The sequence below is a fragment of the Salvelinus fontinalis genome, chromosome 1, assembly GCF_029448725.1.
Source record: "Salvelinus fontinalis isolate EN_2023a chromosome 1, ASM2944872v1, whole genome shotgun sequence".
NCBI classification, from domain to species: Eukaryota; Metazoa; Chordata; class Actinopteri; order Salmoniformes; family Salmonidae; genus Salvelinus; species Salvelinus fontinalis.
In genome coordinates, this window is record NC_074665.1 from 99,896,899 (window position 1) to 99,915,343 (window position 18,445).

Genomic DNA, 18,445 nt, shown 5'->3' on the forward strand with positions numbered 1-18,445 from the left:
TCCTTTGTTCATACTGTAATAATGTTAACATAGGTTATAGCCTACTCCAGCTGTGCTGTGCTCATAGACACACCTAGACACGTCACATATCAACTACTGGACTGTGATTGAAGGATGCTCATGCTGCATCTATTTTATTCAGCTGAACATGAGAAATATTGTAATTCAAGTTGAGAGGGAGATAGAGAAAGAAGGAAACAGACAGACAGGCAGACACAGACAGACACACAGACAGGCAGACACAGACAGACAGACGGGCTGGCATAAAGATAGAGTTATAAATATTATTATCATGGGTTATAAGAATCCAATCCATTCAGTGAGAATGTTCTTCCAATAAGACCCGCTCTGCATGGCCTCTGTAGGCTAAGTGGACTCAACGACACCCACATAGAAGAAGCTATTTGTCATTTAATGTGTCTGACTAACACATTGTCAAGGTCAACGTCTCAGAGAGATGAGGGTCCTTTTCCGGTAATCTGGCGTCGCTCAGCTGAAGAGAGAAAATACATTTAAGCACATCTATGTTCTTGAAGGTGCCCTCAGCTCCCAGAAAATGAGACTTGGCTCCACAAGTCATGTATTCCTTGTTATAACAACATAGTCATTTTGCATCCCAAATAGCACCCATATCCCTATGTAGTGCACTAATTTTGACCACAGATGGTCAAAGGTAGTGCGCTATATAGGGAATAGGGTGCCATTTGGGAGACATCAGTCCATTCAATATTGACATCCACAACTCTGGAGCCTACTATGGCAGCATTACACAGTCATTGACTGAGCCTCAGAACTCATTCTGGCTATCTGTGCTCATGGGACTCAGATTAGGTCGAGCAATCACTCCAACCAGATTAGATTTACTGAGTAATGTTCAATCATGTCAGATCGTCTGTATAATCTTTTAGGATTACATCACATTATTACCAATGGATATCATAGAATCAGCCAAGTCATATAACAGCTGATGTTTCTACATTATGAAGCAAACACTGTTTCAGTGACAATTAGGGTTAAGTGCCTTGCTCAAGGGTACATCAACAGATTTTTCACCTAGTCTGTACAGGGATTCAAACCAGTGACTTTTTGGTTACTGGCCCAACACTCTTAACCACTAGGCTACCTACCGCTACAAAATCACATCTATAAAAAGACATCTTGAAATCATAAAAAATAAATAAATATAATTTTAAGTAGATAAAAAAGGTTCTAGATCTTATTAATAGGAATGTGATAATAATGTTACTATTGAACAGTACATAGGCCTACATTCCAGTGGTAACAGTTTGTTAAAGAAACAGCAGGGGGCGGTACAGAGCATAAACAAACCATCAAGAGAGTCATCCTGAGCATTCCATTGACAGCCCGAATTAACAAAAACGGACCCTTACCTTAACCCCTAACCTTTACCTAATTTTAACAATTTTTTTAAATTAAATAACGGTTTTATGTCAGACACATGCCCTTAGTTTCTCCCGAGGCATCCCAGGCTGAGGAAAGCAGTTTGAAAGGGGCAATCTGTGACTGGTACTCTCCATTTTGTACTTTTAAATGAATGATACTACCCGTTGATTTTTGAAGAATATAACTTCTAAATGAGCTTATGAGTTCATCTGTCATAACCCATCAGAACCTAAAATATCAGCTAGTTTTACTCAATTGTTAGTAAACAATGCAATTGTAAATCAAAACAGTCAAAATTTAAATACTGATCATTTTGATATCATGGATGGTCAGTCCTTTCATTTTGATATCATGGATGGTCAGTCCTTTCATTTTGATATCATGGATGGTCAGTCCTTACATCCATAGCTTGGTCTATGAATTTGAGCGTGGTTACATTTCTGCAGCTCCATCCCTCAGATGTGTATTACCAAAACAGTGGAGGGGTTAACCGCTATGTTATTGCTGACTGCTTCTTTAATCCATTCCACTGCTCCTCCACATAACTGCATAACTTCCTGTCTGTAATCACTCAGTGACTGCGACAAAGGCATTTGTGTCTGTCAGGCAAGACGTCAAATGTCAAACCAGAGGACTCTACCCTATCTCTCCTTCTCACACGGTCTCCATCCCTTCGTCTCTCTCTCTCTTTCTCACACATGCACACAGACTGCACACACACACACACTCTCTCGCTCTCCCATACTTATTTTATGCACACACAATCTCCTTCCTTTCTGCCTCCCTCTCTCAGCTTGGCAGGGGCAGGACACAGTCTCCCTTGTTTTCCTTGATGGCTCGTTGTCAAGAGCTCCATACTGTGGTTCAGCCCTGTCAGAATGAAACACATTGAGCACCGGCACATTCCAAGATGACACGTTTATTGGTCTACAAAGTAGTTGTTTTAACTAAAGCCTGCGAAAGGAAAACGTTTGAAGAGGAAGAGAGCACAACCAGTGGAATTACTCCTTTAATGAACACAAACAAAACATGCTCTACTGCAAAATGTTAACATTCTCCATGAATGACTCAACTTGGTGTCATTCAGTTAGGAAATAGTGTGTATAATAAGTCTGCGTGTCCCAAATAACACACTAGTCCCTACATAGTGCACTACATTTGACCAGTTGAAAGTAGTGCTCTATATAAAAGGAATAGATTGCCCTTTGAGACACAGTCAAAGAGTTGTATTGCTCCTATGGGACTGATTATATGCAGGATCCTCTGTTGAAAACCCAGAATAGAGAATGAACCTGTTAACCAGGGTTCTTCTTTCCTGAGTCAGTCAGTCAGACAACACTAGCTACATCAGACACAAACAACCCTCTACATGTTGTAGCAGTCAGGCTTCTTTTACACTTCACACTAAACAACTGGATTTGGTCAAACTTCTCATCCTAAATCCTATATCCTCATCTGATGTCAATTGGTGAGAGAACAACTTGGTCAAACCTAACTTTATAGATAGTCTTGTAATTCAAAAGCATTAATCTTTTAATATTTAATTTAACAGGCACTGTTTAAAAAAAAGAAGAAAATGTCCTTGTTCTTGACTCTTGATAAATGAAAAGGGAAACCAGATTGTACACACACAACATCAACAACAGCACAACCTAACCTACATAGGACACTCCATAATAACTACAGTTTGCTTTCCCCAAAAAGCAATAATAATAACTGCATCCCAAATGGCACCCTATTCCCTATGTACCGTAGGGCACTACTTTGAACCAGGGCCCATAGAGCTCTGGTCAAAAGAAGTGTCACTTGTAAGGAATAGGGTACCATTTGGTACATAACCATTGACTTGGTCCTTTTCCTTACAACAGCAGTGTAATGCTTCACTAGGCTATAACACAGCTGGTAGAAAGAACAAAAAGACATCTCACATGTTTTGTAAAGTCTAAAAACAAAAACTAGGAAAACCTATAAATCTTGGCTTCTCAGATATACAATATGCTCAGATAGTACTTGTATTCAACAACCAGACCGGGGTTCAATTACTACTTGAAATCTTTCAAAAACGTTCAGAGTTTGCTCTAGTCTAGTCTGCCTGGAGTGCCTGATGGCCGTGGCTTGCAGTCCTTGTGACTATTCTATTGGTTCCATTGTGCCAGTCAAGCCAAGATAAAGTATTTGAAATGATATCAAATAGTATTTCAACCCAGGTCTGTCAACAACACAAGCGTACCGAAACGCTTTGCCTATAAAGCACTTATAGACACATTTTCTCATGTAAAAACCAAGGCCATGTTCAAAATATGTACAAAGTCCGAAGGCATGTTAACATCAGATTACAATCGGGGAGCAATGACATTCAGTTCAAACCAAAAGTCTTATTTTTATAAAGTCTTACATGTTTTTCTGAGGCCATTGTAGGTCAGAGTGGGTTGAATGGTATTTGTGTTGTGGCAGGCTGCAGCTGTAGACCCAAGGGCTGAGTTCAATCAAACACGCACTGCAGGTATTTCACATTGTGGAAAAGTCCTACTAGCTCCTGTGTTCCAGCAATACACCATCTCATTCAAATCCAATAACAGTAACCCATTTCAATCAAATCCAAACCTGATTTCTTCCAATTAGCATTGACTGATTAATCAGTATTTATGTAGTTTTTTTATGGCAAAAGACCAATGTAACGTTTTTTCTGTACTGCATGTTTGCTTGAATGCTAGTCCTATTAGAGGAGTTAGGATCATGAGACACAGAGTTACAAAACAAGCCTTTCTAGGGGCTTAGTCAGTATGATGCACCATTTACTAGGCCGTTGCAGATAGAGATATGAAGTATAGACTGGTTACCATTCCCTATTTCACATTACAGACAGTCATGACTGTTCTACACAATGTATTTCTATGTTAACGTTGTTGTGCCACTCCGGAATAAGCCCCCGCCCCATGTTGTGAATCAGGAAGTGTTTGTGTTATCTCTCCCCCCCGTTCTTCCTGGATATACAGCGCCACGGGAGTGAGTGACCTCTCAAGTTGACCCCTGGACCACAACTGACAGGCTGAACCACAGGCGAGATGCTAGAGTGACATGTAACAGGCTGAACCACAGGAGAGATGCTAGAGTGACATGTAACAGGCTGAACCACAGGAGAGATGCTAGAGTGACATGTAACAGGCTGAACCACAGGCGAGATACTAGAGTGACATGTAACAGGCTGAACCACAGGAGAGACGCTATAGTGACATGTAACAGGCCGAACCACAGGAGAGATGCTAGAGTGACATGTAACAGGCTGAACCACAGGAGAGATGCTAGAGTGACATGTAACAGGCTGAACCACAGGAGAGCTGCTAGAGTGACTTGTAACAGGCTGAACCACAGGCGAGATACTAGAGTGACATGTAACAGGCTGAACCACAGGAGAGATGCTAGAGTGACATGTAACAGGCTGAACCACAGGAGAGATGCTAGAGTGACATGTAACAGGCTGAACCACAGGAGAGATGCTAGAGTGACATGTAACAGGCTGAACCACAGGAGAGATGCTAGAGTGACATGTAACAGGCTGAACCACAGGAGAGATGCTAGAGTGACATGTAACAGGCTGAACCACAGGAGAGATGCTAGAGTGACATTTCCAACTCACTACAGCCAGAAGTTGTGGTTTCACGAGGGATGGTTTCCCACTCACTACAGCTAGAAGTTGTGGTTTCACTAGGGATGGTTTCCCACTCACTACAGCCAGAAGTTGTGGTTTCACTAGGGATGGTTTCCAACTCACTACAGCTAGAAGTTGTGGTTTCACGAGGGATGGTTTCCAACTCACTACAGCCAGAAGTTGTGGTTTCACTAGGGATGGTTTCCCACTCATTACAGCCAGAAGTTGTGGTTTCACTAGGGATGGTTTCCAACTCATTACAGCCAGAAGTTGTGGTTTCACTAGGGATGGTTTCCAACTCACTACAGCCAGAAGTTGTGGTTTCACTAGGGATGGTTTCCCACTCACTACAGCCAGAAGTTGTGGTTTCACTAGAGATGGTTTCCAACTCACTACAGCCAGAAGTTGTGGTTTCACTAGGGATGGTTTCCCACTCACTACAGCCAGAAGTTGTGGTTTCACTAGGGATGGTTTCCCACTCACTACAGCTAGAAGTTGTGGTTTCACTAGGGATGGTTTCCAACTCACTACAGCCAGAAGTTGTGGTTTCACGAGGGATGGTTTCCAACTCACTACAGCCAGAAGTTGTGGTTTCACTAGGGATGGTTTCCCACTCACTACAGCCAGAAGTTGTGGTTTCACTAGGGATGGTTTCCCACTCACTACAGCCAGAAGTTGTGGTTTCACTAGGGATGGTTTCCCACTCACTACAGCCAGAAGTTGTGGGTTCACTAGGGATGGTTTCCCACTCACTACAGCCAGATCAGCACCGACAATGAAATCAGCCACCCGAAACACACCCAGACTCAGCCTAATACAACATTAAGGATACAATACTGTTGAGGTCAGTGCATTGGGCTGGTTCATACAAACTCTCTCTCTGTCCTCCGTATTGCCTACCTAATAGCCTACTGTAGTTTCCTTATGGAAATGAGTGCCTGTCATGCAACAAAAAAAGAGTTATCTATCTTAGTACCTCAGGAAAACCCTGTGTGACCATCCAGGAGAAAAAGACAGAGAGGAGGACGTTATTCTCTTTTACAGAAAAGAAAGACCTGTGCATATGTAGCCTACTGAACAATTCTGCATCCCACAGAATATTGTCATGGATTTCCTACTGTAATGATGTTCAGAGACCGAACGTCTGATATAGCACACACACATTCATTACCAACCATTCACTACCCCCCCATGCTGAATGTGATGGACTGTACAGGGTTCAGTCAGTGCAGTGGCCTATCTGGGCAAAACCAAGGAAGGGTCCATTTGAAGCACATTACAGGGGTAAACCAAGGAAGGGACCATTTGAAGCATCTTACAGGGTTAAACCAAGGAAGGGACCATTTGAAGAATGTTACAGGGGTAAACCAAGGAAGGGTCCATTTGAAGCATCTTACAGGGGTAAACCAAGGAAGGGTCCATTTGAAGCATCTTACAGGGTTAAACCAAGGAAGGGTCCATTTGAAGCATGTTACAGGGTTAAACCAAGGAAGGGTCCATTTGAAGCATGTTACAGGGGTAAACCAAGGAAGGGTCCATTTGAAGCATCTTACAGGGGTAAACCAAGGAAGGGTCCATTTGAAGCATCTTACAGGGGTAAACCAAGGAAGGGTCCATTTGAAGCATCTTACAGGGGTAAACCAAGGAAGGGTCCATTTGAAGCATCGTACAGGGGTAAACCAAGGAAGGGTCCATTTGAAGCATCTTACAGGGGTAAACCAAGGAAGGGTCCATTTGAGGCATCTTACAGGGGTAAACCAAGGAAGGGTCCATTTGAAGCATCGTACAGGGGTAAACCAAGGAAGGGTCCATTTGAAGCATCTTACAGGGGTAAACCAACGAAGAGACCATTTTAAGCATCTTACAGGGGTAAACCAAGGAAGGGTCCATTTGAAGCATGTTACAGGGGTAAACCAAGGAAGGGTCCATTTGAAGCATCTTACAGGGGTAAACCAAGGAAGAGACCATTTTAAGCATCTTACAGGGGTAAACCAAGGAAGGGTCCATTTGAAGCATGTTACAGGGTTAAACCAAGGAAGGGTCCATTTGAAGCATGTTACAGGGGTAAACCAAGGAAGGGTCCATTTGAAGCATGTTACAGGGGTAAACCAAGGAAGGGTCCATTTGAAGTATCTTACAGGGGTAAACCAAGGAAGGGTCCATTTGAAGCATCTTACAGGGGTAAAACCAAGGAAGGGTCCATTTGAAGCATCGTACAGGGGTAAACCAAGGAAGGGTCCATTTGAAGCATCTTACAGGGGTAAACCAAGGAAGAGACCATTTGAAGCATCTTACAGGGGTAAACCAAGGAAGGGTCCATTTGAAGCATCTTACAGGGGTAAACCAAGGAAGAGACCATTTGAAGCATCTTACAGGGGTAAACCAAGGAAGAGACCATTTGAAGCATCTTACAGGGGTAAACCAAGGAAGAGACCATTTGAAGCATCTTACAGGGGTAAACCAAGGAAGGGACCATTTGAAGCATCTTACAGGGGTAAACCAAGGAAGGGTCCATTTGAAGCATCTTACAGGGTTAAACCAAGGAAGGGTCCATTTGAAGCATCTTACAGGGGTAAACCAAGGAAGGGTCCATTTGAAGCATCTTACAAGGTTAAACCAAGGAAGGGTCCATTTGAAGCATCTTACAGGGGTAAACCAAGGAAGAGTCCATTTGAAGCATCTTACAGGGGTAAACCAAGGAAGGGTCCATTTGAAGCATCTTACAGGGGTAAACCAAGGAAGGGTCCATTTGAAGCATCTTACAGGGGTAAACCAAGGAAGGGTCCATTTGAAGCACTGTACAGAGGGATGTCTGACTACAGCAAAGAAAATAAACACCAAACAACCAACCCCTCAACCTTCAAAGTTATCATGACTTAAAGGTGCTACACCCCCAAAATCCCATTTCCCCGTAACATGGAGGAGACTCACAATTGAGCCTTTTACTTTCTGTTTTGGTCCTGCAGCTTCAAACAGCTGGAAATACTATATGTTTTATTATTAAACATATGTTTAGCTACACCCCTCAAACTCAACACTCGACCTCAAAGCCAGTTCCACTGCTTTTTTTGGGGACACCAGGTGGGTGATATTAATGATCAGGTAGAACAGACAACCAGCAGGCTCTGGACCTCGTAGGGTCAGAGTTGAATACCCTGCCCTGCCCGACACTATTCAGTGCTTGTTTTCTCACATAAACTGAAATTGAGCGAACAGTGTCAAAAAATTTTTGTCAAGAAATTACAGAGCGATTTCTACATTGGCCACTTGACCCGATTTTAAATAGATAACACAGCCAAAGTCAAAACAGCTTTCCCATTTTGACAACAGATGCCTCTCCAATGGGAGAAATCAATAGGCCAATATCACAGCCAGGGAAGTAATACTGTGAAACACTATCATTCCACTATTACAATGCTATTTTTTAAAATCCTGTGTAGCACCTTTAATCCTAAATCCCTCCCCACTCATCTACAACTCAGAGCTGACTTGCTCCCAACAGGAAATCTGCATCCCAAATGGCACCCTATTCCATACATTGGGCCCTGGTCAAAAGTAGTGCACTTAGGGTCAAACGTGTCTTGGGTTAGGGTTAAAGTTAGGGTCAAAGTTTTGCATTATGTAGGGGCAACCGAAAAATGATTGCTCCCTCCAACAACTAAGCCCAGTAAGAGACAATATAGAGGAGGAGAGATCCAACAACTAAGCCCAGTAAAAGACAATATAGAGAAGGAGAGATCCCACAACTAAGCCCAGTAAGAGACATTATAGAGAAGGAGAGATCCCACAACTAAGCCCAGTAAGAGACAATATAGAGGATGAGAGATCCAACAACTAAGCCCAGTAAGAGACAATATAGAGAAGGAGAGATCCAACAACTAAGCCCAGTAAGAGACAATATAGAGAAGGAGAGATCCAACAACTAAGCCCAGTAAGAGACAATATAGAGAAGGAGAGATCCAACAACTAAGCCCAGTAAGAGACAATATAGAGAAGGAGAGATCCAACAACTAAGCCCAGTAAGAGACAATATAGAGAAGGAGAGATCCAACAACTAAGCCCAGTAAGAGAGAATATAGAGAAGGAGAGATCCAACTACTAAGCCCAGTAAGAGACAATATAGAGAAGGAGAGATCCAACAACTAAGCCCAGTAAGAGACAATAGAGAGCTTTGATGGAGCACAATAGGCACCATGTGATGTCCGTGTGCCCCATTCTTGCTCTCCTGGCTTGGTTTCGAAAGAGCGAGAGAGAGATGCAGTGGGTCCATAGAGACAGAGAGATGCATTGGGCCATAGACATGGGGCAGTGTGTTGTTAGAGGCATATCAGTGGTAAATAACAGCAGGTGGGTAAACTCTGATCCCTGGTTGTGGTGAGTAAAGTAACGCTTTATAAATATTTTCAAAGCATTATTCTGCAATAGGTGGGTAAATGCTTACGCAGAATATAAAAGGTGTGTAAGCTGCGATCACGTGAATTTACCCTCCACTAAACCACTGAGTCATATGATGCTCCACTAAACCACTGAGTCATACGATGCTCCACTAAACCACTGAGTCATACGATGCTCCACTAAACCACTGAGTCATACGATGCTCCACTAAACCACTGAGTCATATGATGCTCCACTAAACCACTGAGTCATATGATGCTCCACTAAACCACTGAGTCATATGATGCTCCACTAAACCACTGAGTCATATGATGCTCCACTAAACCACTGAGTCATATGATGCTCCACTAAACCACTGAGTCATATGATGCTCCACTAAACCACTGAGTCATATGACAGTTATTGGTGAACAGTAGTAGCTCTGTGTGTTGATGAAGTGTTGGGCACTGGTCCAAAGTAGTGCACTAAATAGGTAATACACTCTTAGAAAAAAGCATTCCAAAAGGGCTCTTCTGCTGTCCCTATTGGAGAATCCATTCTGGTTCCAGGTAACACCCTTTTTGGTACCAGGTAACACCCATTCTGGTTCCAGGTAGATAGCACCTTTTTTTCTAGGAGTGTAAGGTGCCATTTCAGATGCGGAAATTGGTTGAATCAATGTTGTTTCCACGTCATTTCAACAACCAAAAAAGTATTTGTGATGACATTGAATCAATGTGGAAAACTGATTGGATTTGCAAAAAGTCATCAACATAAGGATCTTTTTTCACCCAACGTTTAACCTAAATCCAATGACATGGTGGAATTCTTTGTTGATTTCACATTGAATTCACGTTAGTTGACAACTCAACCAAATGTAAATCAAAACTAGACGTTGAACTGACGTCTGTGCCCAGTGGGTATGCTACCATAGAAAAACATGGCTGCTGTACATTCATAACACCATCAGCCTTTATTCCTATTCTTCACAACAATCAACCGCTAATCGCTAATTGCTAACCGCTAACCGCTAGCTAACGGAACGGTCTGTAAACTTCAAGAGGTACCGGTTACAGTTTCGGGTCAACAGTTTTTTATTTTGGGCAAAACATTTCACTTCGGTGTGCACTAATGAATACGATCCTGGTTTAAAAAAATGCTCAAGTGTGGAAGAGAATCCACCATTTGCATATACAGTAATAATCTGGTCTGTGATAGCGAGGTTTGGGTGGAATGGTTGTTTAGGCAGGCCATCGCTGGGTGTGTTTTCACTATGGGGTTTTTCTTCATTTACAAGTCAGAGTCCAGTTAAGCAAACTCCTTAAAGGGATAGTTCACTCCAAGATAAAATTTGCTAGGATGTTTTCAAGTCTAGAAAGACCATCTGAGTCCACATTCCACACCACGTGTTGTGTTGTCTAGACTCTGCTGTGAGCCTTCGGAGAAACCTACAGATCTCATCTAAAACCCAAATGAATAGGAAAGATTGGCACCTCTAATTCCAGTTTATTAGCTCCACACAGAACAGTTGAGGTATAAAACACATCTGATAAACTTGGATTTTGTGGTGAACTATCCCTTTAAATGAACCAATCGTTCATCACTGTTAAATAAGCAATGTAAACTAAGTTCCAAATGAACTATACATTCTATTCACTACCATGTAGCTCTATGTCAGTGCAATATCTATATCTACAGGAGGAGAATGGTTGCAATGAACTGAAACTGTGAGTAAGAACCACCATTAATACATTGCATACAGTTACAAGACATTTCAATCAAAAAGCTGCTACGGTACATCTTGCCGAGACTCCACAATATAATCCTCATTTCCCTTTCCAAATGGCACCCTATTCCCTACGTAGTGCAATACTTTTGGCCAGAGCCCAATGGGCCCTGATCAAAGTAGTGCATTATATAGGGAATAGAATGCAATTTAGAATGCAACCTCTGTATGCAGGTCATTGAGTTAGGATGCCAATAACCATGACAACCAACCAACCAATAAAACCCAATTCAAGAACAGGGAGGGAGTGCAAAAATGGAAGCTCCCATAATACTGAGCTTGTCAACCTCACGAAATAACCCTCATTTACCGTGATGATGTTATACGTGATAAATAGTGTTGATTCCTGAGAAACCTCCTGAGAATTGTAGGATTTCTCCACATGAAAGCAAATACTTTTGAGTGCTCTACGGCTGTATCTCAAATAGCACTCTAGTGCCAAATAGTGCCCAAAAAGCAGTGCACTATTACATTTGGAATAGGGCCCCCTCTCTCAGCAAAATCCCCATAGGATGCTTGGTAACCATGAGCAGGCGTTTATATTGTGAGATCCCTGACACACACAGAACTGAGGAAGAAAACAAAGGAATTCTTTCAGAACAAAAACACACAGAGCTGCGTTGCAACCATTCAACCAACAATTAGGAAGGTCACAATAACGTCAGATCTTGGTTGAGACATGACAAGATAAAGGGGAAAGAAGAAGAGGAGAACCAAACCCGGGATGGGCGAGGCCTTTCCAAAGCGCTAGGCCCACTGTCGCTGCAGTGTTGCATTGTGGGTATTGTAGTAACAGGTGTGTGTGTTCACCTGTATTGAGTTCTTGTTGTGTCACACACTGGCATAGCAGCTGGGTTGGTTAACCTAGCTTGGTGATCTGTAGACCCCCTTCTATCCTCACTGTATCGATGGACGGCAAAGATTTCACTTTGTGAAAAAAGTCAAAGAGCGGGTTTCCGTCCACAAATATCCGGAAGCGCGTGTGCTCGCAGTGGATCTCGATCTGGATAGATAGAGAGATGGAGAAAGAGAAAAGGCAAGTAGAGAAAGAGAGAGAGAACAGAATAAAACACCCCATTTCTAAACCAAGTCACATTATGTGGCCATGTGGTTCTTTCTCCAAATGAAAGAGAGCTTGTTAGCTTTTGCATCACTTATCACGTATGCTATCTCTAACCATCTCTAAACCACATCCTCTGACAAATGTGTGACTGGAGCAACCTGCTTTACAATAAAACCACAACAAAGAACAATGTGTGTTCCTCATCACTGGTCTATATCTTTACATAACGTCTGTACTGAATCATATCACATCACTGGTCTATATCTTTACATAACGTCTGTACTGAATCATATCACATCACTGGTCTAAATCTTTACATAACGTCTGTACTGAATCATATCACATCACTGGTCTATATCTTTACATAACGTCTGTACTGAATCATATCACATCACTGGTCTATATCTTTACATAACGTCTGTACTGAATCATATCACATCACCGGTCTAAATCTTTACATAACGTCTGTACTGAATCATATCACATCACTGGTCTATATCTTTACATAACGTCTGTACTGAATCATATCACATCACTGGTCTATATCTTTACATAACGTCTGTACTAAAGAGAAGACAGAGTGGTAGAGCGAGGGAGTGTATGAGATAGAGATAAGGGTGGAAGGCCAATTATCATGAAGTTAAGACCCTAGTTAACTGTGGCCCCATAGGGCTCTGGTCAAAGGAAGTCTACTAGAAAGGGGATGTGGTGCCATTTGGGACAAGTTGGATAAGAACGTGACGTGTTCTTGGTACCCTGAAGGGATGGTCGGGTTAGGGGTTAGAATTTAAAAAAAGAGTGGAGTGTTATGGTATCTTGAAGGCCTGGTCCAGTTAGGGTTAGGGGTTAGGATTAGAGATTAGGGGTTAGGATTAGAGGGTAGGGTTAGGGGTTAGGATTAGGATTAGAGGTTAGGATTAGAGGTTAGGGTTAGAGGTTAGGATTAGAGGTTAGGGGTTAGGATTAGAGGTTAGGGGTTAGGATATGTGTAAAAGGTACCCTGAAGGGCTGGTCAGGGATGAAGGGGAAGTAGTCGATGGACTTCTCCTCCTCGCTCCATTTTCCCGAGACACGGGAGTTACGCAGAAACTGGCGCTCGGCGAATCGAGCGCTGAGTTTCAGGGCCACATCCGGCTGTGGCTCCTCCTTCTCTGTGCCGCGGCCGCAAGTCAGGCTGATGTCAAAGCTGAGACGGAAAGAAACGTGAAGAAGAAAAAAGAAATAGGTGTAACTGTGCTGGTTTAACAATATCCCTTTTTACCCTAGGTAACCTGTACTTTAGTGGGAGCCCTAGGTAACCTGTCCCTTAGTGGGAGCCCTAGGTAACCTGTCCCTTAGTGGGAGCCCTAGGTAACCTGTCCCTTAGTGGGAGCCCTAGGTAACCTGTCCCTTAGTGGGAGCCCTAGGTAACCTATCCCTTAGTGGGAGCCATAGGTAACCTGTCCCTTAGTGGGTTCACTAGGTAACCTGTCCCTTAGTGGGACCCCTAGGTAACCTGTCCCTTAGTGGGAGCCCCAGGTAACCTGTCCCTTGGTGGGAGCCCTAGGTAACCTGTCCCTTAGTGGGAGCCCTAGGTAACCTGTCCCTTAGTGGGAGCCCTAGGTAACCTGTCCCTTGGTGGGAGCCCTAGGTAACCTGTCCCTTAGTGGGAGCCCTAGGTAACCTGTCCCTTAGTGGGTTCACTAGGTAACCTGTCCCTTAGTGGGAGCCCTAGGATAACCTGTAACTAGTGGGAGCCCTAGGTAACCTGTCCCTTAGTGGGAGCCCTAGGTAACCTGTCCCTTGGTGGGAGCCCTAGGATAACCTGTCCCTTAGTTGGAGCCCTAGGATAACCTGTCCCTTAGTGGGAGCCCTAGGTAACCTGTCCCTTAGTGGTAGCCCTAGGTAACCTGTCCCTTAGTGGGAGCCCTAGGTAACCTGTACCTTAGTGGGTTCACTAGGTAACCTGTCCCTTAGTGGGTTCACTAGGTAACCTGTCCCTTAGTGGGAGCCCTAGGTAACCTGTCCCTTAGTGGGAGCCCTAGGTAACCTGTCCCTTGGTGGGAGCCCTAGGATAACCTGTCCCTTGGTGGGAGCCCTAGGATAGCCTGTCCCTTAGTGGGAGCCCTAGGATAACCTGTCCCTTAGTGGGAACCCTAGGATAACCTGTTCCTTAGTGGGAGCCCTAGGATAACCTGTCCCTTAGTGGGAGCCCTAGGATAACCTGTCCCTTAGTGGGTTCACTAGGTAACCTGTCCCTTAGTGGGAGCCCTAGGATAACCTGTCCCTTAGTGGGAGCCCTAGGATAACCTGTCCCTTAGTGGGAGCCCTAGGTAACCTGTCCCTTAGTGGGAGCCCTAGGATAACCTGTAACTCAGTGGGAGCCCTAGGATAGCCTGTCCCTTAGTGGGAGCCCTAGGATAGCCTGTCCCTTAGTGGGAGCCCTAGGATAACCTGTCCCTTAGTGGGAGCCCTAGGACAGCCTGTCCCTTAGTGGGAGCCCTAGGATAACCTTTCCCTTAGTGGGAGCCCTAGGATAACCTGTCCCTTAGTGGGAGCCCTAGGATAACCTGTCCCTTACTGGGAGCCCTATGATAACCTGTCCCTTATTGGGAGCCCTAGGATAACCTGTCCCTTAGTGGGAGCCCTAGGATAACCTGTCCCTTAGTGGGAGCCCTAGGATAACCTGTCCCTTAGTGGGGCCCCTAGACAACCTGTCCCTTATTGGGAGCCCTAGGACAGCCTGTCCCTTAGTGGGGGCCCTAGGGCAGCCTGTCCCTTAGTGGGAGCCCTAGACAACCTGTCCCTTAGTGGGAGCCCTAGGATAACCTGTCCCTTAGTGAGAGCCCTAGGATAACCTGTCCCTTAGTGGGAGCCCTAGGATAACCTGTCCCTTAGTGGGAGCCCTAGGATAACCTGTCCCTTAGTGGGAACCCTAGGATAACCTGTCCCTTAGTGGGAGCCCTAGGGCAGCCTGTCTCTTAGTGGGAGCCCTAGGATAGCCTGTCCCTTAGTGGGAGCCCTAGGATAACCTGTCCCTTAGTGGGAGCCCTAGGATAACCTGTCCCTTAGTGGGAGCCCTAGGATAACCTGTCCCTTAGTGGGAGCCCTAGGATAACCTGTCCCTTAGTGGGAGCCCTAGGATAACCTGTCCCTTAGTGGGAGCCCTAGGATAGCATGTCCCTTAGTGGGAGCCCTAGGATAACCTGTCCCTTAGTGAGAGCCCTAGGATAACCTGTCCCCTGGTGGGAGCCCTAGGATAACATGTCCCTTGGTGGGAGCCCTAGGATAATCTGTCCCTTAGTGGAAGCCCTAGGATAACCTGTCCCTTAGTGGGAGCCCTAGGATAGCATGTCCCTTAGTGAGAGCCCTAGGATAACCTGTCCCTTAGTGAGAGCCCTAGGATAACCTGTCCCCTGGTGGGAGCCCTAGGATAACCTGTCCCTTGGTGGGAGCCCTAGGATAATCTGTCCCTTAGTGGAAGCCCTAGGATAACCTGTCCCTTAGTCTGAGCCCTAGGGCAGCCTGTCCGTTAGTGCGATTGAAACAGGGATCCTCTGCCTTGCAAACAAACAGGACCGCACGCTTAAGAATGTCTTAGCCAAATATGCAACAGAAAATGAACCAATTCGACATTTCAAGCTGGGCAGTGAGGTTAGGAAGCTTACTCTGTTTCCTTTAGGGGACATAGAGGAAGAGCATATGATAATGTAGCTGTAAGGGACATCGAGGCGCGCCTATAGGGACAATGGTAATGGAGCTGTAAGGGACAGAGAATAGGGTGCCATTCGGGAAACAGACCAGCTCTGCCTCAGCCTGGCCTGACTGTGGAGGTGAACACCCTCCCTTGCATTATGAAAAAGCCATCCTTTCGCAACACTCCCACCCACACAGTTCTCCAGTTCTCCTCTTCACCTCCCCCAGGCCGTTTCTTTGCCTTCTGCCATGCTGCTAATAATAAACTATTCTTTTGAACTTTTTCCTTTCTGAGCCTGTGTTCGATTCTGTCTTTTACAATACATGTTTTCTCTCCTTATTAGGCTAGATTCACATTCTTCAGCAGACATAACATAGAAAACACAGCATTTCACCAATTAAACATGTAATACACAGGTCCACAACAATTCATTCTATAGGCTACATTCTTACAGAATCAGAACTCCACCTAAAATGGAATGGGACTTAGAATCTAATGAAAAAGCAGTGTATGAAAGATAAGAAGTTGGTAATGACATTCAATCAGATAAGCCAGGGTGCAGTTGAAAAATAGACCTAGTTAGCTCTAGTCCAGGGCGCCTTCTCTTCTTCAAGAATGAAAAGGCAGTTAACCCACTGTTCCTAGGCCGTCATTGAAAATAAGAATTTATTCTTAACTGACTTGCCTAGTTAAATAAAGGTAAAATTAATAAGTTGAAGGCTCAGCATCAGCAAACTGCACGTAACGACATGGACCAGAGCTAAGACCTAATGAGTGGAGGTTATATCGCCCTGGACCAGAGCTAAGACCTAATGAGTGGAGGTTATATCACCCTGGACCAGAGCTAAGACCTAATGAGTGGAGGTTATATCGCCCTGGACCAGAGCTAAGACCTAATGAGTGGAGGTTATATCTCCCTGGACCAGAGCTAAGACCTAATGAGTGGAGGTTATATCACCCTGGACCAGAGCTAAGACCTAATGAGTGGAGGTTATATCGCCCTGGACCAGAGCTAAGACCTAATGAGTGGAGGTTATATCGCCCTGGACCAGAGCTAAGACCTAATGAGTGGAGGTTATATCGCCCTGGACCAGAGCTAAGAGCTAATGAGTGGAGTTTATTGTCTTAGCCTACCTGTCCGGCTCCAGATCAACAATGCCCATGACAATGACCTTCTTCCCCGGCCTCATACCACCTCTGATGCGGCCGCTGAATGGCACCTTCTACGATTGAGAGACAACATTTTATTATAAATCATCATCATCACAACACATAATATGGACAAAGGAAACGGTTGTAGCCCCCCCCATCCTCCAGGGTAGGAGATGTGGTAATTATTTCATAACGGATTAATAACACAGGCCTATATATTGATTAATGTGGGTGTTTCAGGATGAATCGTCCCACCAGAAGCCGTGCAATGTCCTCCCTATCCGGCGAGATAAGCCCGGGGTTCCCGAACGAATCGTTGTGATGGTCATCTTCAGTCTTCTTCAAAACCACCAGAGACAAAAGGGAAAGAAAAACACAACGTATTGATCAGGTACAGCCTAAATGATAGTAGCCTACTCAATGGGCGGAGTAGTCTAGCGTTTTAAAAGGCTGCATATTTCTCTAGATGTCTTCTCTGTGGTTGAAAAAGCCGACGGCATGGTCCTCATGCCGCTCTTCAACAATGAAAAGGTGGGGAAACCCATGGCTGTCAAAACATCTGTCATGTTGTAGACTAGAGCGCGTAAGACCTGTGAGAACGGTCGGTCATTACCACCAACTCGCACATAGACAGCCCACATTGTACAGTGATAACGAGAGGTAATGCAACGCTGCTACTATAGTAGCAACGTATGCGTCAAACGACCTAGGTGAGCACCACACAGATACATTTTATCATGCAGAATCATATTGAATTTGTTCCGCGCCCACATCAGAGGTCGGCTCGGGCTGTGCTTGGGAATGCACGGACAGCCTATTGCCATATTACTCCCCACAATCATAGAAACTTCATGATGGCGTAAATTATAGCTCTCCACAAATGACACGCTTAACCGTTTTACGCGCAGATATAGAAAACAACAAATTCCCGAGCAAACCGCTGTTTTCCTGAAAATTGTAATACTCACTATTGCGTCTTTTTCCGTTGCCGACACCGCCATCTTGACTTGTACAGAATACCATAGGATGCTTATCAGAAGAGAGGCAGCCCGGCCAGTCCTCCTCTCCTGGAATGTGTCAGCGTCGTGGCAGCAGTGACTCTGTGAACATATTTCTAGGTGTCCACACTCACACTCCACATGCAGCGGTGGGGAATCGTAAGCAATACGTGGAATTACCTACGGTATTCACATTTAGGATTAGGATACGTCTGGTTGGCAGAGGCTGCTTGGTGTAGTAGGCTAGGCTGTATTTATCTAGGCTGTATTTATCCGCTCTAGAAATGGGTGGATAGTCTTTTTATTTTGCTGACGTATGCTTTACAATAGTAAGAGGGGCTTT

At 44.5% G+C, this 18,445-nt stretch overlaps 1 protein-coding gene across 2 annotated transcripts; it reads right to left on the reverse strand.

Annotated features, from left to right (window-relative positions):
* Positions 1 to 2,303: 2,303 nt before the first annotated feature.
* LOC129865299 (galectin-related protein-like) lies at positions 2,304 to 18,362 on the reverse strand. 2 transcript variants are annotated; one of them, XM_055937977.1, is made up of 5 exons: positions 18,073 to 18,362; positions 17,360 to 17,440; positions 17,087 to 17,175; positions 13,276 to 13,462; positions 2,304 to 12,216 (listed from the first exon to the last, which is right to left on the reverse strand). In XM_055937977.1, the coding sequence occupies exons 1-5, from the start codon at positions 18,103 to 18,105 to the stop codon at positions 12,073 to 12,075; spliced, it is 534 nt and encodes a 177-aa protein (XP_055793952.1). In that variant the 5' UTR covers positions 18,106 to 18,362; the 3' UTR covers positions 2,304 to 12,072. The 2 variants fall into 2 exon arrangements, with proteins under 2 accessions (XP_055793952.1, XP_055793942.1); XM_055937967.1 differs by having other exon boundaries at positions 17,360 to 17,443; positions 18,073 to 18,361.
* Between the last annotated feature and the right edge of the window lie 83 nt (positions 18,363 to 18,445).

Coding starts and splice junctions, on each gene's coding strand:
- LOC129865299 (XM_055937967.1), bottom strand. CDS start 18,105: ATGGCGGTGTCGGCAACGGAAAAAGACGCAATA. Junction 17,176..17,359: donor AGGACATTGCACGGCTTCTG/GTGGGACGATTC, acceptor TCTCAATCGTAG/AAGGTGCCATTCAGCGGCCG. Junction 13,463..17,086: donor GTTGATCTGGAGCCGGACAG/GTAGGCTAAGAC, acceptor TTTCCGTCTCAG/CTTTGACATCAGCCTGACTT.